The sequence below is a fragment of the Protopterus annectens genome, chromosome 2.part1 (genome assembly GCF_019279795.1).
Source record: "Protopterus annectens isolate FY-2018-M chromosome 2.part1, PAN1.0, whole genome shotgun sequence".
NCBI lineage: Eukaryota > Metazoa > Chordata > Ceratodontiformes > Protopteridae > Protopterus > Protopterus annectens.
The window spans coordinates 1,208,515,200-1,208,534,912 of record NC_056729.1 but is presented as its reverse complement, the minus strand read 5'-3'; the positions used below and the strand labels follow the sequence as shown (position 1 = coordinate 1,208,534,912).

The 19,713-nt window shown below is 42.9% G+C and overlaps 1 protein-coding gene across 2 annotated transcripts in view; it reads left to right on the top strand.

Moving 5' to 3' along the window:
• METTL13 (methyltransferase 13, eEF1A lysine and N-terminal methyltransferase) overlaps window positions 1–19,713 on the top strand; it is a 527,633-nt gene that overhangs the window by 231,366 nt on the left and 276,554 nt on the right. For both annotated transcript variants that reach the window (XM_044062734.1, XM_044062735.1), the window contains exon 5: window positions 4,977–5,141. In XM_044062734.1, coding sequence (XP_043918669.1) covers window positions 4,977–5,141 — 165 coding nt within the window. The remainder of the gene's footprint in view (window positions 1–4,976; window positions 5,142–19,713) is intronic.

Genomic DNA, 19,713 nt, shown 5'->3' with positions numbered 1-19,713 from the left:
CAGGCCACAAGAAGTCACTCTTTTGTCATTGAAATTTAAGGGTAAGAATTACAAGATTCATTTTTAGATAGTGGGAATAAATGCTCATTTAATATTGGTTTATTTTACTCACCAGAGGCTTAGGCTTGTGAAGAGAATTTGTAATCTATGCATGTTGCGTAGTTTTGAAGATTTATTTGTTGTTTTATGATGTTTGTTGGTGTGCATCACATACAGATTGATCCTACTGTGTCCTGTAACACTGAAGGACAAAACTGTGAAAGAATTGAACAGAATGGAAAACATGGCTCGGTGTTGCTGTAAAATGTATTAAACTTACAGAATATTGAATAACATAGCTGCTGTGATGAAGCTGTTTAGATTTTTTATGGGTGTGGAATCACACGACTTGAAAAAAGCAATAAAGTGTAAACATTATCCATTCCGTTTAATAGAGGAAGTTGTTACTAATATGCCAAATGCAAAATGTTTGTGTGTTACATGCTAATCAAAGAATTTAGCTAAGTTGTGTACAGTCAGGTTCAGATTTTTTTCATTTACCATTTGGCTTTCTTGAACATCTTGAAGACAAAGTCTGGATCACAAACAATGGTTAACCGAGCCTGCAGAACAATATTGGAACCAACCAAATGTCAGGCTCTGGAAACGCCAACTGGTTTAATGCAAACAACACAAAGCTTTCAGGTTTGCACACTTCTTTGGTGTGAACATAATACAAAAGTGCTAGCACTCCGTATTAAAAAGCATTCAGCCTAAAATCATGTGACACAGCCCCCAGTCACACATTAACAATCAGTTTCTTGAACACTGGCAGTTTTCAGAGAGATTTAGCACAAATAATTGAAGGATTGGCTAATAACATCATTGCTGGCATTGTCCTCTGGAGTACAGTGAAGAAAGCATAGACTAGTGAGGTTATTTGTTGTTATACAGATCAAGATGCCAGTCCACACTGAATAAAAATAAATGCAAGATAAAAGTTACATAGGTGATCTTTACAAACCATTTTTGTAAGTTCATTTGTTTGATTGTCAAGCTTTTGGCCTACTGGCCTTCCTGAAGCTTGATTGCTATAACCTGTGATGTTTTCAATGGCATATATACTATTCAAAGCATCTTAATGATGCAGTTTGTCCACTTCAGACTTTAGGACCAACTGCCAGAGGTGCTAGTCATCTTGGTACCTGAAAATTGTCCCAGGCTTGAACTCCTCTTCCACTCTCTGTATTTCTTTATGTACTTTACTTTTTTTTTTTTTTTACCTTTAACTGAAAAAGCAGAGGGACAGAGTGGGTAACAGAAATTTTGGAAATGTGTTAGATTGTCCACCTTGATGTGACAAGAAAAAAAAACAGAAATATATAATACAAAAGAAAATAGTGAGACAAAAACAGGAGTTCTCAACTCATCTTCCATTCTGGGTGTCTTAATCTATTGCTGAGGTGTACATTATAGAGTACAAAATGGGTTATGATGAAGAGACTAGACCTGTGTGTCATGCGAGGAAGCAAAGATAAGCAAGCAACATAAAACAAAAAAAAAAACAGATTGCACTGTTCAGAACTGACAAGATGAGCACCAAGAAAATAGTTGTGAAACCTTTTTTGGAAACTGAAGGAATGTGAAGAAGATGAAGCAGAATGTGTTGTCAGAAGGGAAACACAGAGATGTATATGGGGGTGGGGGAAAAGTGCCACAGAAATAAATAGTTGTAGGCACCACTTTCTAAGAAGTAGAAAGGAGGAAGAGCATGAAAAACTGGCATCCTGATTTTGCTTACCTTTTCTCAGAGGAACGTCTTAAAGTATTTATTTATTTTTTTATCATTTGTTGACCGGGTTAGTCTCACTAGGGGAGATTAGAGGTAGCATTTGTACTACTAGGGGAAGTTTGATCAGGGCATCGTGGGGAATTTCTTCTTCTCTTTTCGATATGTGCTGTGGGATCTTTTGCATCCACTTGAGTTACCACAAACTCAAGCAGACAGGGCTTCAATTTAATGTCTCATATAAAGTATAACACACTCAGGGGTGCAGCAGCCCCTTGCATTCCAGTGTCAGCAATCTATCTAGCAGGTGTGGAAGTAGAGCCCACAGCCTTCCACATCAAAGGCAAGCATGCTACCTGTTGCACCATTGAAACTGCTTAGTATAATAAAGATAGGATCAGGAAGAGTACTTTTAAAGAAGGAGCAAAGACATCTCACTTATTCACAAGATTCTTGACTTGTAGTGGTCAAGAAAATATTGAAAGATGGAGGCAGATCAAAAGGTGGATAATGATAGCTGATAGTCTCTTCCCTTTCATTCCATGGTGCAATTTTTGAAAAAAAGAAGAAAAAATGCTCCCAGCAAAGCTTCATGTAATGGTAGGAGAGGCTCCTGGTTTTTGGTTCTTTTAGAATATTTCATTAAATAAAGTATTTACCCTGGAAAGATGCTTATTTAGACTGTACAGGAGTGCTGCTTGCCAAGTATAAAACAAGAACCCCAAAAGCAGAAACAGTGCTGTTTAAAAAGAGCTACAACAGTAGTAACCAGACAATGTAGCTACTTAACCTATAGTCTTGCAGTGGATGGAGTGCCTCAGTTACACTTCAAATTTGGGAAAAAAGACAACTTTGTTAAGCACCTTTTTGACATAAGAAAGTGCTTTAAGTTCTAGTTTCTTACAAGTCCATAATACCAGCCACTACAAAATAGTGTCTGAAGCATTTTACAGCTTTAAAAGCCATTATACATGTTGCTGTCACAGAAAGGTGCTACTGTAAAGTGCTTAACAGCTTTTAAAACTTCATCAGAAGCTTTATTTCTCCCGCCGTCTGTTTTGCTGCAGCATCAAGTATTACATATTTCATTCATAGTCATAAAACACCTTGTGTTGACACATTTTTAAAAGCTGTGTGCAGTACAAAGAGTTATGAAGGCGTATCTTCAATGATATTCAGTTCATTATGTATTCTTGACACGAATGTCAAAATTCCCCTTTCAAGCTATACATCACTCAGCTGTTAAGGTAAATTTCTTGACATGCATGTCTTGGACACATAATGAGTTGGTTATGATCAGAGACCTAATCATAATCATCTGTGATGTTTTGTTGTTTTTCTCTTGGCTTTTCCCAGTTAGGGGTTGCCACAGTGGAATTCTGGTCCACTAATGATTGGCAGTAGATTTTTTACGGGTGCTGAAGTGCCAGCTTGACGCCCAATCTTCAACGAAGGCACACCCATTCTACACATGTCTTTCGAACGCGGGGAGAACATGCAGACTCCACACAGAAGGCGCTCCAGCCAAGAATCAAACGGGAGAACCTCTTGCTGTGAGGCAACAACGCTACCGCTGCACCACCGTGGCTTTCATCATAATCATCTGTGATCCATTGGTTATAATGCAAAACTGAAAAAGGGATAATGCAGAGATGACTGTGATTAAGGGCTGCTTCTGAAGAGAATCGGCAAAGACCACCTCACAACACACTAAAATGAGAGTGCACATTGTACATTTATAACTGAGCCTTTTTAATAAACCGTTACTGCTCGTGTGCTTAAAAACACAAGAAAGGACACTGTTGACCTGAATTCTGCATAAAGGCAGTAAATTGTAGAAAAATGAGAATCAGAAGTATTCTTCACTTCAGTCAACTTAACTGTCTAATATAAGTAAAGCATAACTGCAGTGATGAGTCTTTAATCTCAAAAACTCTAAAGCTATGCATATTATTTAATTAACTTGGCTGAATGCAGCTAGAAATTCATTAAAAATAAGGTACCGAGATTTTACTGTGAAATAAAAATATTGCATTGTAACCCTGGAAACTGCTGGTATAAGAGAAAATTAACTTAAACCTTATATGTATGTTCAGAGGCTGTAGAGTAATCACTGTGGATGTCAGAAGCAAATTGTAAGGAAAATAATGAAACGTGAAAAGCTGTAGAATTTTGTTCTCTTTCTTTCCTTTTTTCTAAAAAAATGTAGTACTGTTTGCACCCAAGACAGAGCTTTTGTTCCTTCTTCTACCTGAATCATTTTCAATTAAATTTGGAATTTTTCTGAAAAGGATGCCTGATCACATTGTTTAGAGAGACTATCTGCTGCGAGTACCTCTTGTGTCCTAAGAGCACACAGTTTCAGGACATAGCCTCTTAGTGTCTAGTGGAAAGCTGAGAGTGGAACAGATCTGTAATTTATGTATTCCTCTACTGTTTGATTGTCCTGTCATACTTTGGTGTTTGGTTTGATGTATACTTATGAAATCAGGTGCTGGAGTCCTGGGTGTGTCTTGTTTATATGTTCATATTGTGAGTTCTCAACTAATGACCACAAAAGTATTTTATAAGCCTAGCATATACCATTTAACTAGGTAGACCTACTGGACAACACAGTCCCTTTTCAGGAGCAATGTGGGAGCAATATCCAGTTAAGTGACATGCTCATGATCACACAGCAAGCAAATGAGGGCCTGCGGGAATCAAACCCTATACCACAGAAACTACAGCTCACAGTCTTAATCCTCTACACCAGCTGATTCTCATCTGGCACCCTTCATGTTTTGGCCTAGTAGCTTTCACTGGATAGGATGTGGCCACTCCAGGCTATCCTTTATGCATCTGATGCCCTACAGCATAAAATGAGCAACTTATTTATCTTCCAAAACACAGACTAGTGTATTACAGTATGCAATATCTTTTACAAGACTCTACCCACTCAATGAGTTGATTAGCTTTCATTTTTTTAATAAAACTGTTTTAATGCATCCATATTTCTTACTATAATTTAGCTGTTCAGACTTGTATATGTTAAAAAAATGTAGTTTCAAGGGAAATGACCAGAGAGTATATTAATATGCTGCATATTACATTTTACTCGCATTTATGACCTGCAAGGTTTGGTACTGGTGTTTTGTGTAGCCTCTGTTGTGGTTACTCGCAACATTCTCCTTATTTTCACCATATTCTCATAAATGTTTATTTGTAGTTCCTAAAAAGAAGCGGAAGGACAAGAAGAAAACGTCTACATCTGATTCCGTGCAGATCCCTTCCTCTCAAGGGTTGGTCATTGACAAGAGTTACCTATGTTGTGAGCATCACAGGGCAATGGTCGCAGGGATGGCATTTCTGGAACATCCTACATCTCTGACAGGTGAGAAAGGAACAAGCTCAAAACACTCAACTCTAAGCACAGTATACAGGGATGAATCTCCCACAACTCACCAGCTGTAGTTGTGAGATTTTGCTTTTGTTTCAATAAAAATTCGAAGAAGATGCAGTACTGTTAATTCTTTTGCATTTGATTACAAGCTTAAACTGATGGCTAACCGTGGGAGCTTGTGCAGGCATCTGTTTCTGTCTCTTATTAATAGGTTCATAGGTTCATACTAGGCTATCTGCCCTAGGGCATTTACAAGCCTAGCCAGAGTGTGTTTGGCTTTTGCCACCCATTTTAAAATGAATTTTGCTATGCCCTTTTTCGAGGTTAGTATACTGTGCATCTGTCTAACAGTGACACAGAAGTGATACCCAGAGTACTTTTCATACCACTTGCATGCAGTATAAAATAAACTGTACAGTATCCCTACAGTATGGTAAATGTCATATAAAGTATCTGTTGTACTACATTTGTTGCTCTGTACTACAAACTAGTTTTTCTTTTCTCTTGAGTCTGTCTCCTTTCTTCTTCTGTCCTTTTCTGCATGATCTGCCTGCTCATTCTCAGTCTTTCTACTTCTTCAGTATCTTCATCACTCTTTGGTCTCTCCTTTATAGTGGTGTTCTCTGTTATGTACCGTGGATGTAAAAAGTGTACGCATCCCTTTTAAAATGCCAGGTTTTTGTGATATAGAAAAATGAGACCACAATAAATCATTTCAAAACGTTTCCCACCTTCAATGTGACCTATAACCTGTACAATTCAATTGAAAAACAAACTAATCTGTTAGGGGAAAAATATAAAAAATGTACATTAAGCTGGTTGCATGTGTGTATACCCTTAAACTAATACTTTGTTGAAGCACCTTTCGATTTAATTACAACATTCAGTCTTCTTGGGTAGTAGTCTGTCAGCATGGCACTTCTTGTTTTTCAGTTGAATTGTACACGATGTCCTTCAAGGATGCATCTGCAGTCATCACATATGGGTTGTCCTGCCTCAGGCAGCCCTTCGGTCGGCCGGATTCCAAAGTCTGGGTCCTGATGTCGCCTTCCCGATGTCACAGCCTGGGGTATAAAAGGGTCAGCCGACACCATCTTCCTCAGTCTTTCTTGCCGCGTGGTGCCCGAAGCAGAAGCAGTTCGCAAGTGCCGGTCGGCCAGCTCCTGTAAATGCTATCCAAGACTTCAAAGCTAAGTACCCCGTTGGGGACTCTTTCTTGCCTCAGCCAATGTCAGAAAAAGTTAATAATTGTTTAACTTGTGGGAAACAAATACCTCATAAGGATTTCCACTCTTACTGTCTCCCCTGCTTAGGCCCAGACCACGACTTCTCGGCCTGTTCAGCCTGCGCTTCCTTCAACCGACGCACCCTTAGACGTCGGTCGGAGTTCGCAGAAGAGTTTTTTGGGGATAGTTTTTCATATAAAATGCCGTCAGAAACCCCGACATCACATTTAATTAAGAAATGGAAAGACAAGGACCGACATTTCGCTGAAACGGCAGCTAGGCCTACCGCGAGTGTCTCGGTCTTGGCTGATACCGAGTCCTTGGAACTTCCGAACCCTGAAATGATACTACCGACAGCCTCGGCCCCAGAGGCTCCTACCGAGTCGGTTACAGAATTGCCTTCCGAAACTGGTGTATTGGAATCTTCCGACACCATACCTTTAGACAAAGCTACACCAGCACGTGGTGCAGCCAGGCCTCCTGCATCCATGTCTATTAAGGCCTTCACCAGGGCTAAAGCTGCAAAACACACTAAAGCCATGCCTCCCAGGGTTATTCCTCAGGGACCCCCTTCTAGTTCACAGATTCTAACCTTACCAGAGGACCTTATCTCTTTAATTAGGGGCTCTCAGCCCCATCCGGACAGGAGCTCCCAACCCCCTCTAGACAAAAGGCCCAGGGTGGATCCCCCTGATCCCCTTTCCTCAGAGGAGGCCTCTGATGGCTCGGATAACTCAGACTACCAGGAGGAGGCTTATTCGGCCTACGAGGATTCGGATGCAGAGGAATCTATTCCCTCAGCCTCCCCTCCTGAAAAGCTTTCCTTTGGGGAGACCCTTCACACTATGAGAGAGCATTTCAAATGGCAGGGCCAGGAATATTCTGATTCCAGGAAAAGACTAAGAACTTTTCTTCATTTACCTCAGCATAGACCTTTGGCTATTCCCCCTGTTTTAAATGTCATTGATGATGTGTATTCTGACTCTAGTATGACCCCTGACACTCTGCCTCCGGCCCCTGTTAAGCCCGATGGGTATTACAGGGTCCCGGACACATAATTTTCTTTACAAGGCCCACTCTGCTGACCCTGAAACTATTTCACAGGGCCCTAAAGGGGTTACAGCTGTTACTACTAAGAACCCACTCCCCTCTGCAAAGGAGTCCAGGGCATTAGAGAGATGGGGTAAAAAAGTGTATACTTCTGCCACTCTTGCTATGAGGGCATTAAATTGTCAATTTCATATGATACAGTATCAAGAGTATTTGTTAGAAGAAATGCATAAGAAATTGTCTTCTACTGAACCCCTTGAACGAAAATCCCTTCAGGATCTGGTACATAACTCCCAGCAGGTTAGCAACCATTTCTTGCAGTGTGGTTATGATGCATTGGAAGCTTCATGTAGGTCAGCAATGACAGGTGTTGTCATACGTAGGCATGCTTGGCTGAAGGAACAATCTCTGCCAGACCATGTTAAAGCTAAGCTTTTGGATGCTCCACTGGAAAATCAAAAGTTATTTGGTTCCACTCCTCAAGAAGTCCTAAAGAAGTTTGAGGAAAAGGCAAAATCTGTACAAACAGTTAAGGATTTTCTTCAAGTCCAACCGCCTAGATTCAGCAGAAATTGGCATTCCAAGAATTGGTCCTTTCCGGACACAGAAAGATTTCAAAGGGGCAGGAACAGGCGTGCCAGAGGTAGAGGGCAAGCTAGGGGCTCCTACAGAGGCCGTCAATGGCAACCTCCAATCCAGACAGGCAGCTCAGGACCTGCAACTGCTGCACAAGGACAAACTCAATGACTTTGCTTTGACTCCGCCAACCAGGGCTCAATTAGAAGCACCTTTGGGCGGAAAGCTTTCTTTATTCTCAAAAAATTGGCACAACATTACAAGAGACAAATGGACACTCCAAATAATAGACAACGGATACAGGTTCCATTTTAACACATTGCCAAAAAGAAAAGGCATGCCAGGTCTGCCACCAAATCAAAGGGCAGAGGCTTTGAAACAAATCTCAAACTTACTACAAATGAAAGCCATAGAAAAAGTTCCTATTTCAGAACAAGGCCAAGGATTTTACTCCAGGCTATTCCTTGCTCCAAGAAAAGAGCATCAATGGAGACCAATTCTCGACTTGTCCGCACTGAATACTTATCTCATTGTGCCAAAATTCAAAATGCTGACTCTACAGCAACTCCTTCCCATGCTGGGCAAGGGGTCTTGGCTGGTGACTCTAGACCTCAAGGAGGCATACCTGCATGTCCCTATCAGACAAAGTTGCAGAAGACACCTCAGATTTCTTGCAGGGTCAGAGCATTATCAATTCTCAGCATTACCCTTTGGCTTATCTACTGCGCCCAGAGTATTCACGAAATGCCTGGCATCAGTAATAGCACACTGCAGACTTCAGGGAATTCAAATATACCCATATCTGGACGACTGCCTTATACAAGCGGACAACCAACAAACTTTAATAAAGGACTTAAATTATGCCATCAGTCTTCTACAGGCCTTGGGATATACAGTCAACATGCACAAATCAAGACTTGTTCCATCCCAAAGAATAACCTTTCTGGGTGCGGATCTAGATACAACCACCCAAATGGCTTATCTCACAGAAGAAAAACAGTCAGCTACCGGATTACTTCAAGAATCTGACAAGACAAACTCAGCTGACTGCAAGGAAAATCCTGCAGGCCCTGGGTTACATGGCATCCTGTATTCTTTTGATTCCACAAGCAAGGCTACATATGAGAAAGCTACAGTGGTACCTAAGGAGTTTATGGACTCAGCACAGTCACAGTTTGGAAACTTTAATCCCACTCATTCCATGCCTTCACAAGGAATTTCTGTGGTGGGCTCAGGCCAGCCAGTCCAACAGATGGTTGCCCTTCACACAGCCAAAAACCTCCCAAACTATTACAACGGACGCTTCAGACCTAGGTTGGGGAGCACACATGGAGGGCAGAGGTATCCAAGGACAGTGGTCACGAAAGGAGCTACGCATGCACATAAATCAAAAAGAAATGCTAGCAGTGATACATGCAATCGAGGCCTTCAAACTCTTTCTGCATCTAGGCCACCTACTAATAAGGACAGACAACACCACAGTTATGTGGTACATAAACAAGCAAGGAGATACCCACTCCTACCCTCTTTGCAGACTGGCAATGAATCTATGGGATCTTTCCTTGAAACTCAATATACAGCTACAAGCTCAGTTTGTGCCAGGGAAAGACAATACACTGGCGGACAGCTTAAGCAGAAATATCATGGATGTGCACGAATGGATGCTGCACCCAGACATCTTCCAACAGATAACACAATCTTGGGGGAGCCTGGACATAGATCTATTTGCATCCCCCCACAATCATCAACTGAAGAAATTCTGCTCAAGAACATACCACCCACAAGCGTGGAAAGTGGACGCCCTCACTTTCAGCTGGAGAAATCTGACAGTGTATGCATTTCCTCCTATCCCATTAATGACCAAGGTGTTACTGAAGTTCAGGACAGAGCGGCCAAAAGTGATTCTGATAGCTCCGGACTGGCCAAGACAGCACTGGTACCCACTGCTAAGGAGCATGTCGCATACGAAACCATGGCCTCTACCTCTATGGCCACTTCTACTGACACAGCACAGATACAAAACTTTACACTCCAACCTGAAAACATTGCAACTAACAGCGTGGAGAATACCTTGACTCCTCCTCAGGATAAGCTATCCCAGAGAGTGAAGGATATTATTATGGAAGCTCTCTTCCACAAGAAAGGCATATTCAGCAAAATGGAAAAGATTTCTCATCTGGAGCACCACAAAGGGCCTAGATGCGACAGTGATGCACATGGCACGTATCCTGGAATATTTGGCAGAAATGTTCCTCAATGGTCTGTCTTGCTCTTCTATTAAGATTCATGCATCAGCAATTTCAGCAGAGTTACAATACTGATCCACCTGTCTTTTCTCATCCTCTCCTAAGACAGTTTCTAAGAGGAATCAAAAACATCAAACCTCCTCGGAAACCACCTCTACCTGCTTGGGACCTTAACTACGTGTTGGAAAAACTAACACTGCCTCCATTTGAACCAGCAGCATCTGCAGATCTACAGTACCTTTCATGGAAGACTGCTTTCCTTCTGGCAATAACCTCAGCAAGAAGGGTTTCGGAATTGCAGGCCCTGATGGCAGTTCAGCCATTTATTATTTTTCACCAGGACAGAGTTTCATTAAGAACTAATCCTACTTTTATGCCAAAGGTGGTATCCAGGGTTTAATTGAATCAAGCCAATGTCCTTCAAGGAAGCATCTGCAGTCCTAACAAATGGGTTGTCCTGTCGTCAGGCAGCCCTTCGGTCGGCCGGATTCCAAAGTCTGGGTCTGGCCTCGGCTGGTGTCGCACTTCACCCGACGTCATCTTTGCTGGTCTTCGGGTATAAAGGCATCAGCCGACGCCATTTTCCTCAGTCTTTCTTGAAGCAGAAGCTGTTCGCAAGTGCCGGTCGGTCAGATCCAGAGATTACTACTACCGAATACTACCAAGACTTCTAAAAGCTAAGTACCCGTTGGGGACTCTTTCTTGCCTCAGCCGATGTCAGAAAAAGTAAATAACTGTTTAACTTGTGGGAAACAAATACCTCATAAAGATTTCCACTCTACTGCTTACCTTGTTTAGGCCCAGACCACGGCGTAGCAGCCTGTTTAGCCTGTGCTTCCTTCAACCGACGAACGCAGGCGCCGGTCGGAGTTTGCTGAACAGTTTTGGCTCAGATTTTGCGTACATTATGCCGCCGGATCTTCCGACTTCTCAAATTGTTAAAAGCGAAGAAAAGACCGACACTCGCGGTTTCGGCCGAAACCACGGTTAAGCAAACCGCAAGTGTCTCGGTTTCGGCGAAACCGAGCAAACGGGTCAATCTTCAGCCGAATCCATGACTACTACCGAGGCTCCTGCTACCCTAGTTGAATCGGCCTCTGAAGTTTTGCCTACTAATGTGGTCCCTCTAGAATTATCGGACACCATCCCTTTGGATGTCTCTACCCCAGCACGTGGTGCTGCTAGGCCTCCTGCAGCCATGTCTATTAAGGCCTTTGCCAGGGCTAAAGCAGCCAAAACTGCTAAATCAGTGCCTGCTAAGCCCCCTTCACACAGGCCCAGTTCCAGTTCTCAAATGCTTACTCTGGCAGAGGATCTCATCTCTTTAATAAGGGGATCCCAATCTCACCCAGACAGGGCCTCTCAGCCTCCAGAAAAGAGACCTAGAGCAGAGCCCCCAGAGCCAGTGTCCTCAGATGATTCTTCTGATGATTCAGACATTACAGACCATCCATAGGCTCCTTTTTCTACTTATGAAGATTCCGATGCTGAAGAATCTATTCCATCTGCCTCTCCACCAGAGGAATTTTCCTTTGGGGAAACCTTACATGCCATGAGAGCAATTCCAATGGCAGGGACAAGATTTCTCAGATTCAAGAAAAAGGCTTAGGACCTTTCTACACTTACCGCAACATAGGCCCTTAGCTATACCTCCTGTACTGCCTGTTGTGGATGATGCATTTAATGATGTTTGCACTGCTCCTGATACCTTACCTCCAGCCCCTGCCAAACCCGATAGGTTTACAGGGCCGGACACTCATCACCACCTATACAAGGCCCCACTTGCAGATCCGAGACTATCTCCCAGGGCCTAAGGCAGTAGCCGACCTCAGCAAAAACCCTCTCCCTTCTGAAAGGGAATCCAGGTCCTTAGAGATGGGGTAAAAAAGTTTACACCTCTGCTACTCTCTCAGCTAGAGCTTTGAACTGTCAGTTTCATATGATCCAATACCAAGAGTTTATGCTTGATCAGTTAACTAAGAAACTGTCCTCTGATGATTCCTTAGATAAGAAATATGTTTTAGAAATGGTGAATAACATTCAGCAGGTTAGTAACCATTCTTTAAAATGTGGCTATGATGCACTGGAGGCTTCATTTAGATCAGCCATGACTGGCACAGTTATAAAGGCATGCATGGTTGAAAGAACAGGTCTTGCCGGATCATGTTAAAGCAAAGCTGTTAGATGCTCCTATGGATAAGGCCAGTCTATTTGGTTCTCCTGCCCAGCAAGTAATGAAGAAAATGGAAGAGAAGGCAAAATCTGTACAAACAGTTAAAGATTTCTTACAGGTTCAGCCCCCAAGGTTTAGCAGGAACTGGCCTTCCAAAAATTGGTCCTTTCCAGACTCCTCTAAATCTCAGAGAGGCAGGAATAGACGTTCCAGAGGCAGAAACCAATCCAGAGGAGGTGCCTACAGAGGACGCCAGTGGCAAGGCAATAACCAGCGAGGCACAGACACAACCACTGCCACTGCAACAGGACAATCACAGTGACTTGGCTCTGACACCGCCTACTGGGGAACAAATAGCAGCATCCTTAGGCGGAAAGTTAGCCTTATTTTCAAAAAATTGGCACTATATCACAAAAGACAAGTGGATTTTGCAGACTATAGACCAAGGCTACAGGTTTCATTTCCACACCTTGCCAGTAAAAAGAGGAATGCCAAACCTACCTCCAAATCAGAAAACAGAAGCTCTAAAACAGATAACTCAATTAACAAAGATGAGAGCTGTGGAAAGAGTACCACCAACAGAACAGGGCAAAGGATTCTACTCCAGACTCTTCCTAGTACCAAGAAAAGAGAAAAGTTGGAGACCTATTCTCGACCTGTCCGCCTTAAACACGTACATCATTGTCCCAAAATTCAAAATGCTGACCCTACAGCAACTTCTTCCCATGCTGGGCAAGGAGTGTTGGCTGGTAACTCTAGATCTCAAGGAGGCATACCTGCACGTCCCCATACGACCAAATTGCAGAAGATACCTCAGATTTCTTGCAGGATCAGAGCATTATCAATTCTCAGCATTGCCCTTTGGCTTATCTACTGCGCCCAGAGTATTCACAAAATGCCTGGCATCAGCAATCGCTCATTGCAGGCTACAGGGAATCCAAATTTATCCATACCTGGACGACTGCCTGATACAAGCGGACAACAAAAGCAAGCTGACAAAAGACTTACAAAGAGTCATTTGCTTACTACAAGCCCTGGGATACACAGTCAATTTAAAAAAGTCAAGACTAATACCATCCCAAACAAGAACATTCTTGGGTGCAGAATTGGACACAGTAAAACAGATGGCATTCCTAACTGCAGAAAAACAAGAACAACTCCCTCTTTACTTCTTGGCATTAACAAAGCAGAACAAACTAACAGCAAGGAAAGTACTGCAGGCCTTGGGCTTCATGGCATCATGCATAATCCTGGTCCCCCATGCCAGACTGCATATGAGAAAACTACAGTGGTACCTAAAAAATTTATGGTCTCAACACAGGCACAGCTTAGAAATCGAAATACCACTAATCCCAAGCCTGAAACAAGAGTTCCTATGGTGGGCTCAAGCATGCCAGTCAAACCCAGGCTTGCCCTTCCACAATTTACAAGCAAGCCAAACCATCACAACGGACGCCTCAGACCTAGGTTGGGGGGCCCACATGCTAGACAAATGCATACAAGGATTATGGACCCCAGATCAACTGCACCTGCACATAAATCAAAAAGAAATGCTGGCAGTAAAACTAGCAATCCAGAATTTCAGACCATTCCTCAAAGAAGGCCATTTGATGATAAGGACAGACAACACCACAGTCATGTGGTACATCAACAAACAGGGAGGCACTCATTCATACCCCCTATGCCGAATGACTCTGGACCTTTGGAATATGGCTCTGAGCTACAACATTCAGTTACAGGCAATATTTGTACGGGAAAGAAAACATCCTAGCAGACATGTTAAGCAGAACTACCTCGGATGCTCACGAATGGATGCTACACCCGGACATCTTCAAGGCCATCACACAGAAATGGAGAATGCCACAAATAGACCTATTCGCATCCCCACTCAATCACCAGCTCAAGAAATTCTGCACAAGGACATTCCACCCACTTGCATGGAAGGTGGACTCTCTATCCTTCAGTTGGAAAGGCCTGACAGCATATGCATTTCCACCTCTTCCTTTGATGAACAAGGTACTACTGAAAATCAAAGAGGAGCGTCCAAGGATAATTCTGATAGCTCCAAATTGGCCAAGACAACACTGGTATCCATTGCTGAGGAGCATGTCTCGGGGAGAACGTGGACACTACCCCTGATGCCTTTGATGTTAACTCAGAACGACTACAACATCATGCATCCAAATCTAAAAACTCTGCAACTAACTGCCTGGAACATTACATAACAGCAACTAACCCAGATTTATCCCAAAGGGTTAAAGACATTATCCTGGAGGCCCGCAGACCTTCTACAAGAAGGAACTATCAGGGAAATGGAAAAGGTTTGTCATTTGGAGCACTGAAAGAGGAAAAGATGTGTCAAAGATAGATATTGCCAACATCCTGGAGTATTTGGCAGAGCTTCTCCATACAGGCCTGTCCTATTCCTCCATCAAGATACATGCATCAGCTATTTCTGCAGAATACAGCTTCGATCCCCTTGTCTTCTCACATCCTCTACTCAGGCAGTTCCTCAGAGGAATCAAGAATGTAAAACCTCCTAGGAAACCACCATTACCAGCATGGGACTTGAACTTTGTGCTAGAAAAATTGACACTCCCTCCATTCGAACCAGCAGCAACAGCAGATCTTCAACACCTATCCTGGAAAACTGCTTTCCTACTGGCAATTACTTCAGCAAGAAGGGTTTGAACTACAGGCCTTAATGGCAGTACAACCCTTCCTAATCTTCCATCAAGATAGAGTATCCATGAGAACTAATCCTACATTTATGCCTAAGGTGGTATCCAGAGTGTCTCTAAACCAGGCAATCCACCTACCTACCTTCTTTCCCAATCCACAGAACAGGGGAAAGACTGCTGCATACCTTGGATGTACATAGACAGTTGCGCTACTACCTGGACAGAACCAAGGGCAATAGAAAAACTGACCAGCTTCTAGTAGCCTATGCAACAGGAAGGGAAGGAAAAGCAATTTCCAAACAGACAATCTCCAAGTGGATAGGAAATTGCATAAGATTCTGTTACTCCTACCATGGAAAGCCAATTCCACAGAACATAAGACCTCACTCTACAAGGGCTACAGCCACTACTACAGCTTTCTTACGAGGAGTGGCTACCAAGGACATTATTGAGGTGGCTACTTGGACCTCCGTGCATACATTTGCCAAGCATTATAACTTACCTCTATACTCTAGATCCCGAGCAGGGTTTGCCACTGCTGTATTGCAAGGGATCCTAACTACACCATAATTTTTCTTCCTCCTCCCCTAGTTTGGTTATGGTATTCTACCCATTTGTTAGGACTGCAGATGCATCCTTGAAGGACATAGTACAGTTTTGTACCTACCATAAATGTAGATGTCCGAACAGGATAGCATCTGCAGTCAGGATTACCCACCCTCCTTCCCCTCTGTGGTATTCCTAGGGTATTTACCCTCCTAATAGCTAGCTGGGGGGATCTCTTATGGTGTATTTGTTTGTATATATGTACATACATGCTTATTTGTTGTGTTTGCCTACCTTTTTTTTGGAAACATTGGCATTTACCCAAAAATTTAGTTTTCCAAGAGGGCAATTGGCATCTGGGGCAAGAAACACTGAGGAAAATGGCGTCGGCTGATGCCTTTATACCCGAAGACCAGCAGAGATGACGTCGGGTGAAGTGCGACACCAGCCGAGGCCAGACCCAGACTTTGGAATCCGGCTGACCGAAGGGCTGCCTGACGACAGGACAACCCATTTGTTAGGACTGCAGATGCTATCCTGTTCGGACATCTACATTTATGGTAGGTACAAAACTGTACTTTCACTTGCCTACCTTCTTCCCAAATCCACAAAACAAAGGGGAGAAACTGCTGCACACCCTGGACATTCACAGACAGTTGCGCTACTACTTGGACAGAACTAAGGTTTCAGAAAAGCTGACCAGCTTCTGGTAGCATATGCTGCTGGTACTCGAGGAAAAGCAATTTCCAAACAGACTATTTCAAAATGGATAGGAAATTGCATTCGCTTTTGTTACTCATTTCATGGAAAGACTGTACCAGCTAACATTAGACCTCATTCTACGAGAGCCACAGCCACCTCCACAGCCTTCTTAAGAGGGGTGGCTACAAAGGACATTTTAGAAGCTGCCACATGGAGCTCCGTGCATACATTTGCCAAGCATTACTATTTACCTTTATATTCCAGATCCAGAGCAGGCTTTGCTACGGCTGTCCTGCAGGGTATCTTAGCTACACCATCCTTTTCCTAGTTCCTCCACCCCCAGATTGGCTATGGTATTCTACCCATATGTGATGACTGCAGATGCATCCTTGAAGGACATAGTACAGTTTTGTACCTACCATAAATGTAGATGTCCGATAGGTATGCATCTGCAGTCAGGTTTACCCTCCCTCCTTCCCCTCTGTGGTATTCCTAGGGTGCTTACCCCTCTATTAGCTAGCTGGGGGGATCTATTATGGTGTATTTGTTTTTACATATATATATATATAGATATATATTTTTGCAAATGTTTGGATTTTTATTGCATTTCTCCAAATTTAGCCTTCCTAGAGGGCACCTGGCATCTGGGGCAAGAAAAACTAAGGAAGATGGCGTCGGCTGACGCTTTTATACCCCAGGCGCTGTGGCGTGAAGGGGTGACATCAGCCGGCGGACCCAGACTTTGGAATCCGGCCGACCGAAGGGCTGCCTGAGGCAGGACAACCCATATGTGATGACTGCAGATGCATACCTATCGGACATCTACATTTATGGTAGGTACAAAACTGTACTTTATAGGTCACATTAAAGGTGGGAAAAGTTTTGAAATGATGGTGGTCTCATTTTTTAAATCACAAAAACCTGGCATTTTAACAGGGGTGTGTACACTTTTTATATCCACTGTACCTTAAGCGTCTCATTCCTTCACTTTTTCCTTCATCAGCAAGTGTAATGCAGTTCTTGAACCTGCCTACATAGTGTCTGTTGTCTTCTTTTCTAGGCAGCTTAGATCACCCAGTGCCCCAGCTCCCTCTTTCTCTTTGCTGGCCCCTTCCTCATCCTGAATGCATTCTATCTTTCTTCACCCCCATTTCCTCTTTAATATCTTAATATTTAGATTGTTGATTTGTTTATTTTCCCGTTCCTGTTATAACTTAACTTCATTAATACATGCTTCCCATCCTGAAATGGCTTGTTTTTACACTACATGTTTTGTCTCCATCTGTTTGTGGTATCCTTACACTTATAATTAAAATATGTATAACATGTATTGAAGCTTGATTTAGCAATATGAGCAAGTTAATTTACATATGCAAGCATGGATATTATTCCTTGTCAATTAACTTTTTGATTGCATGTTTTTTTTCTGTGGTGCAGTCCTTTGTCATTAATGTTATGCATACCTCTCACTTTTAATACAAACATCATGGTTGAAAAGGATTAGATTGTATTATTTCAGCAACCCAGGTTAATATGATAAAAGCTTTCAGCCAAGTTTCATTAATGTGAGGATGTTCTTCGTGTTTCACTGTTGCAGTCATCACATTTGGGTTATCTGCTTGCAGTAGCCCTCAGTCGGCCTGATTATCAAAGTCTTGGGTCCTGCGTCAGTTGCTGTCTCATCTTCCATAATGTCAGGTAGTCAAAGGTATAAAGCATGCAGCTGACCCCATTACACCAGTCTTTCTTGCCGTGCGGTGCCCGAAGCAGAAACAGTTTGCAAATGCCAGTCGGCAGACTCCTGAAATTTTCGTTTTCGAGTTTCAGAACCAAAGTCTTCAACTAAGCTAAGTACCCCATTGGGGAAACTTTTTCTTGCTCTAAGCCGATGTCAGTAAATGTTAATAATTGTATTTCTTGTGGAAAGCAAATACCTCATAAAGATTTTCATTCATACTGCATTCCTTGCTTAGACCCTGACCACGACATACCTCGCTGTCGGTTTTGTGCCTTATTTAAATGACGAACTATTCGTCGTCAGTTTATTTACGCTTCTAAATATTTTGGTACTCGGTTCAATTATCCAGATATGGCTTTGATAAGCCACCTGGCTACCGACATTCCAAAAAAACACAAAGATATAGACAGAGACAGACCGCATAGTTCCAAAGCTGCCGACGCTGCTTCTCCTAAGCTAGTCGCCAATTCCCCGGTACTCAGTAAGGCGCTTTCGCAGCCCTTGATACCCGCTACTTCAGATTCGCAGGCCTCTACTGAGACCCATTCGGAGTCCGGTATGCCGCAAGATGCTTCAACTGTGGAACCTGCGGATGTCTCTACCTTGGATGGGTCCAGAGCTGCTGTGCAGGCACCGGCTTCTGAGGGTGTATTCAGGCCTACTGACTTGCATATTAAACCAACGCCATCTTCTTCCTCTAGGCCTAAAACTTAATCCATGCCTAGAAAACTGACGCCCAGACTGCATGGTCAGGGCTCTATGCCTAAAAAACAAATTATAAGAATGGCTGAATACCTAATTAATCTAATCAGGAGAAGCCACCCTTCCCCCTCTAAGAAACCTGGGACTGAGTTTACTTATGGTTGTTCTGATCAGGACTCTGAAATTTCTGTTTCCTCTGATGACCAGGATTTACCCTTGTCTACCTATGAGGATTCTGATGCAGAGGACTCTATTCCATCTGCTTCCACTCCAGAGGATTTCTCTTTTGGTGAAACCTTGCATACTCTTAGGGAGCATTTTCGCTGGGAAAGCCAGGATTACTCTGAGTCTAAAAAGAGGCTTATGGATTTTTTACTCCTGCCTCAACACAGGCCTTTAGCTATCCCCCCCTGTACTGGACATTGTTGATGATGCCTTTTCGGACTCTAGCTGGGCCCCTGACTCTTTACCTCCTGCTCCCAGAAAACCTGATAGATATTACAGGGTTCCTGACTCTCACAAGTTCCTCTTTAAAAATCCTACTGCGGATCCTGAGACTATTTCACAGGGACCCAAGGGCATTAAAGCTACTACTGCCAAAAATCCTACCCCCTCTAATAGAGATTCCAGGACACTGGATAGATGGGGGTAAGAAGGTATACACTTGTGCAACCTTGGCCATTAGTGTCTTAAACTTCCAGTTTCATATGTTAAAGTATCAGCAACATGTTATTGGATTGCTTAAACAGAAGATGATGTTGATTCCTGACTGTGCTGAAAATAAAGATTTACAGGATTTAATGCATTCTGCTGAACAAGCTGGAAAACATACTTTGCAATGTGGTTTTGATTCACTAGAGGCATCTTGCCGGGCTGCTGTCACTGGGTCTGTACTTAGAAGGCATGCTTGGCTTAAGGAGCAA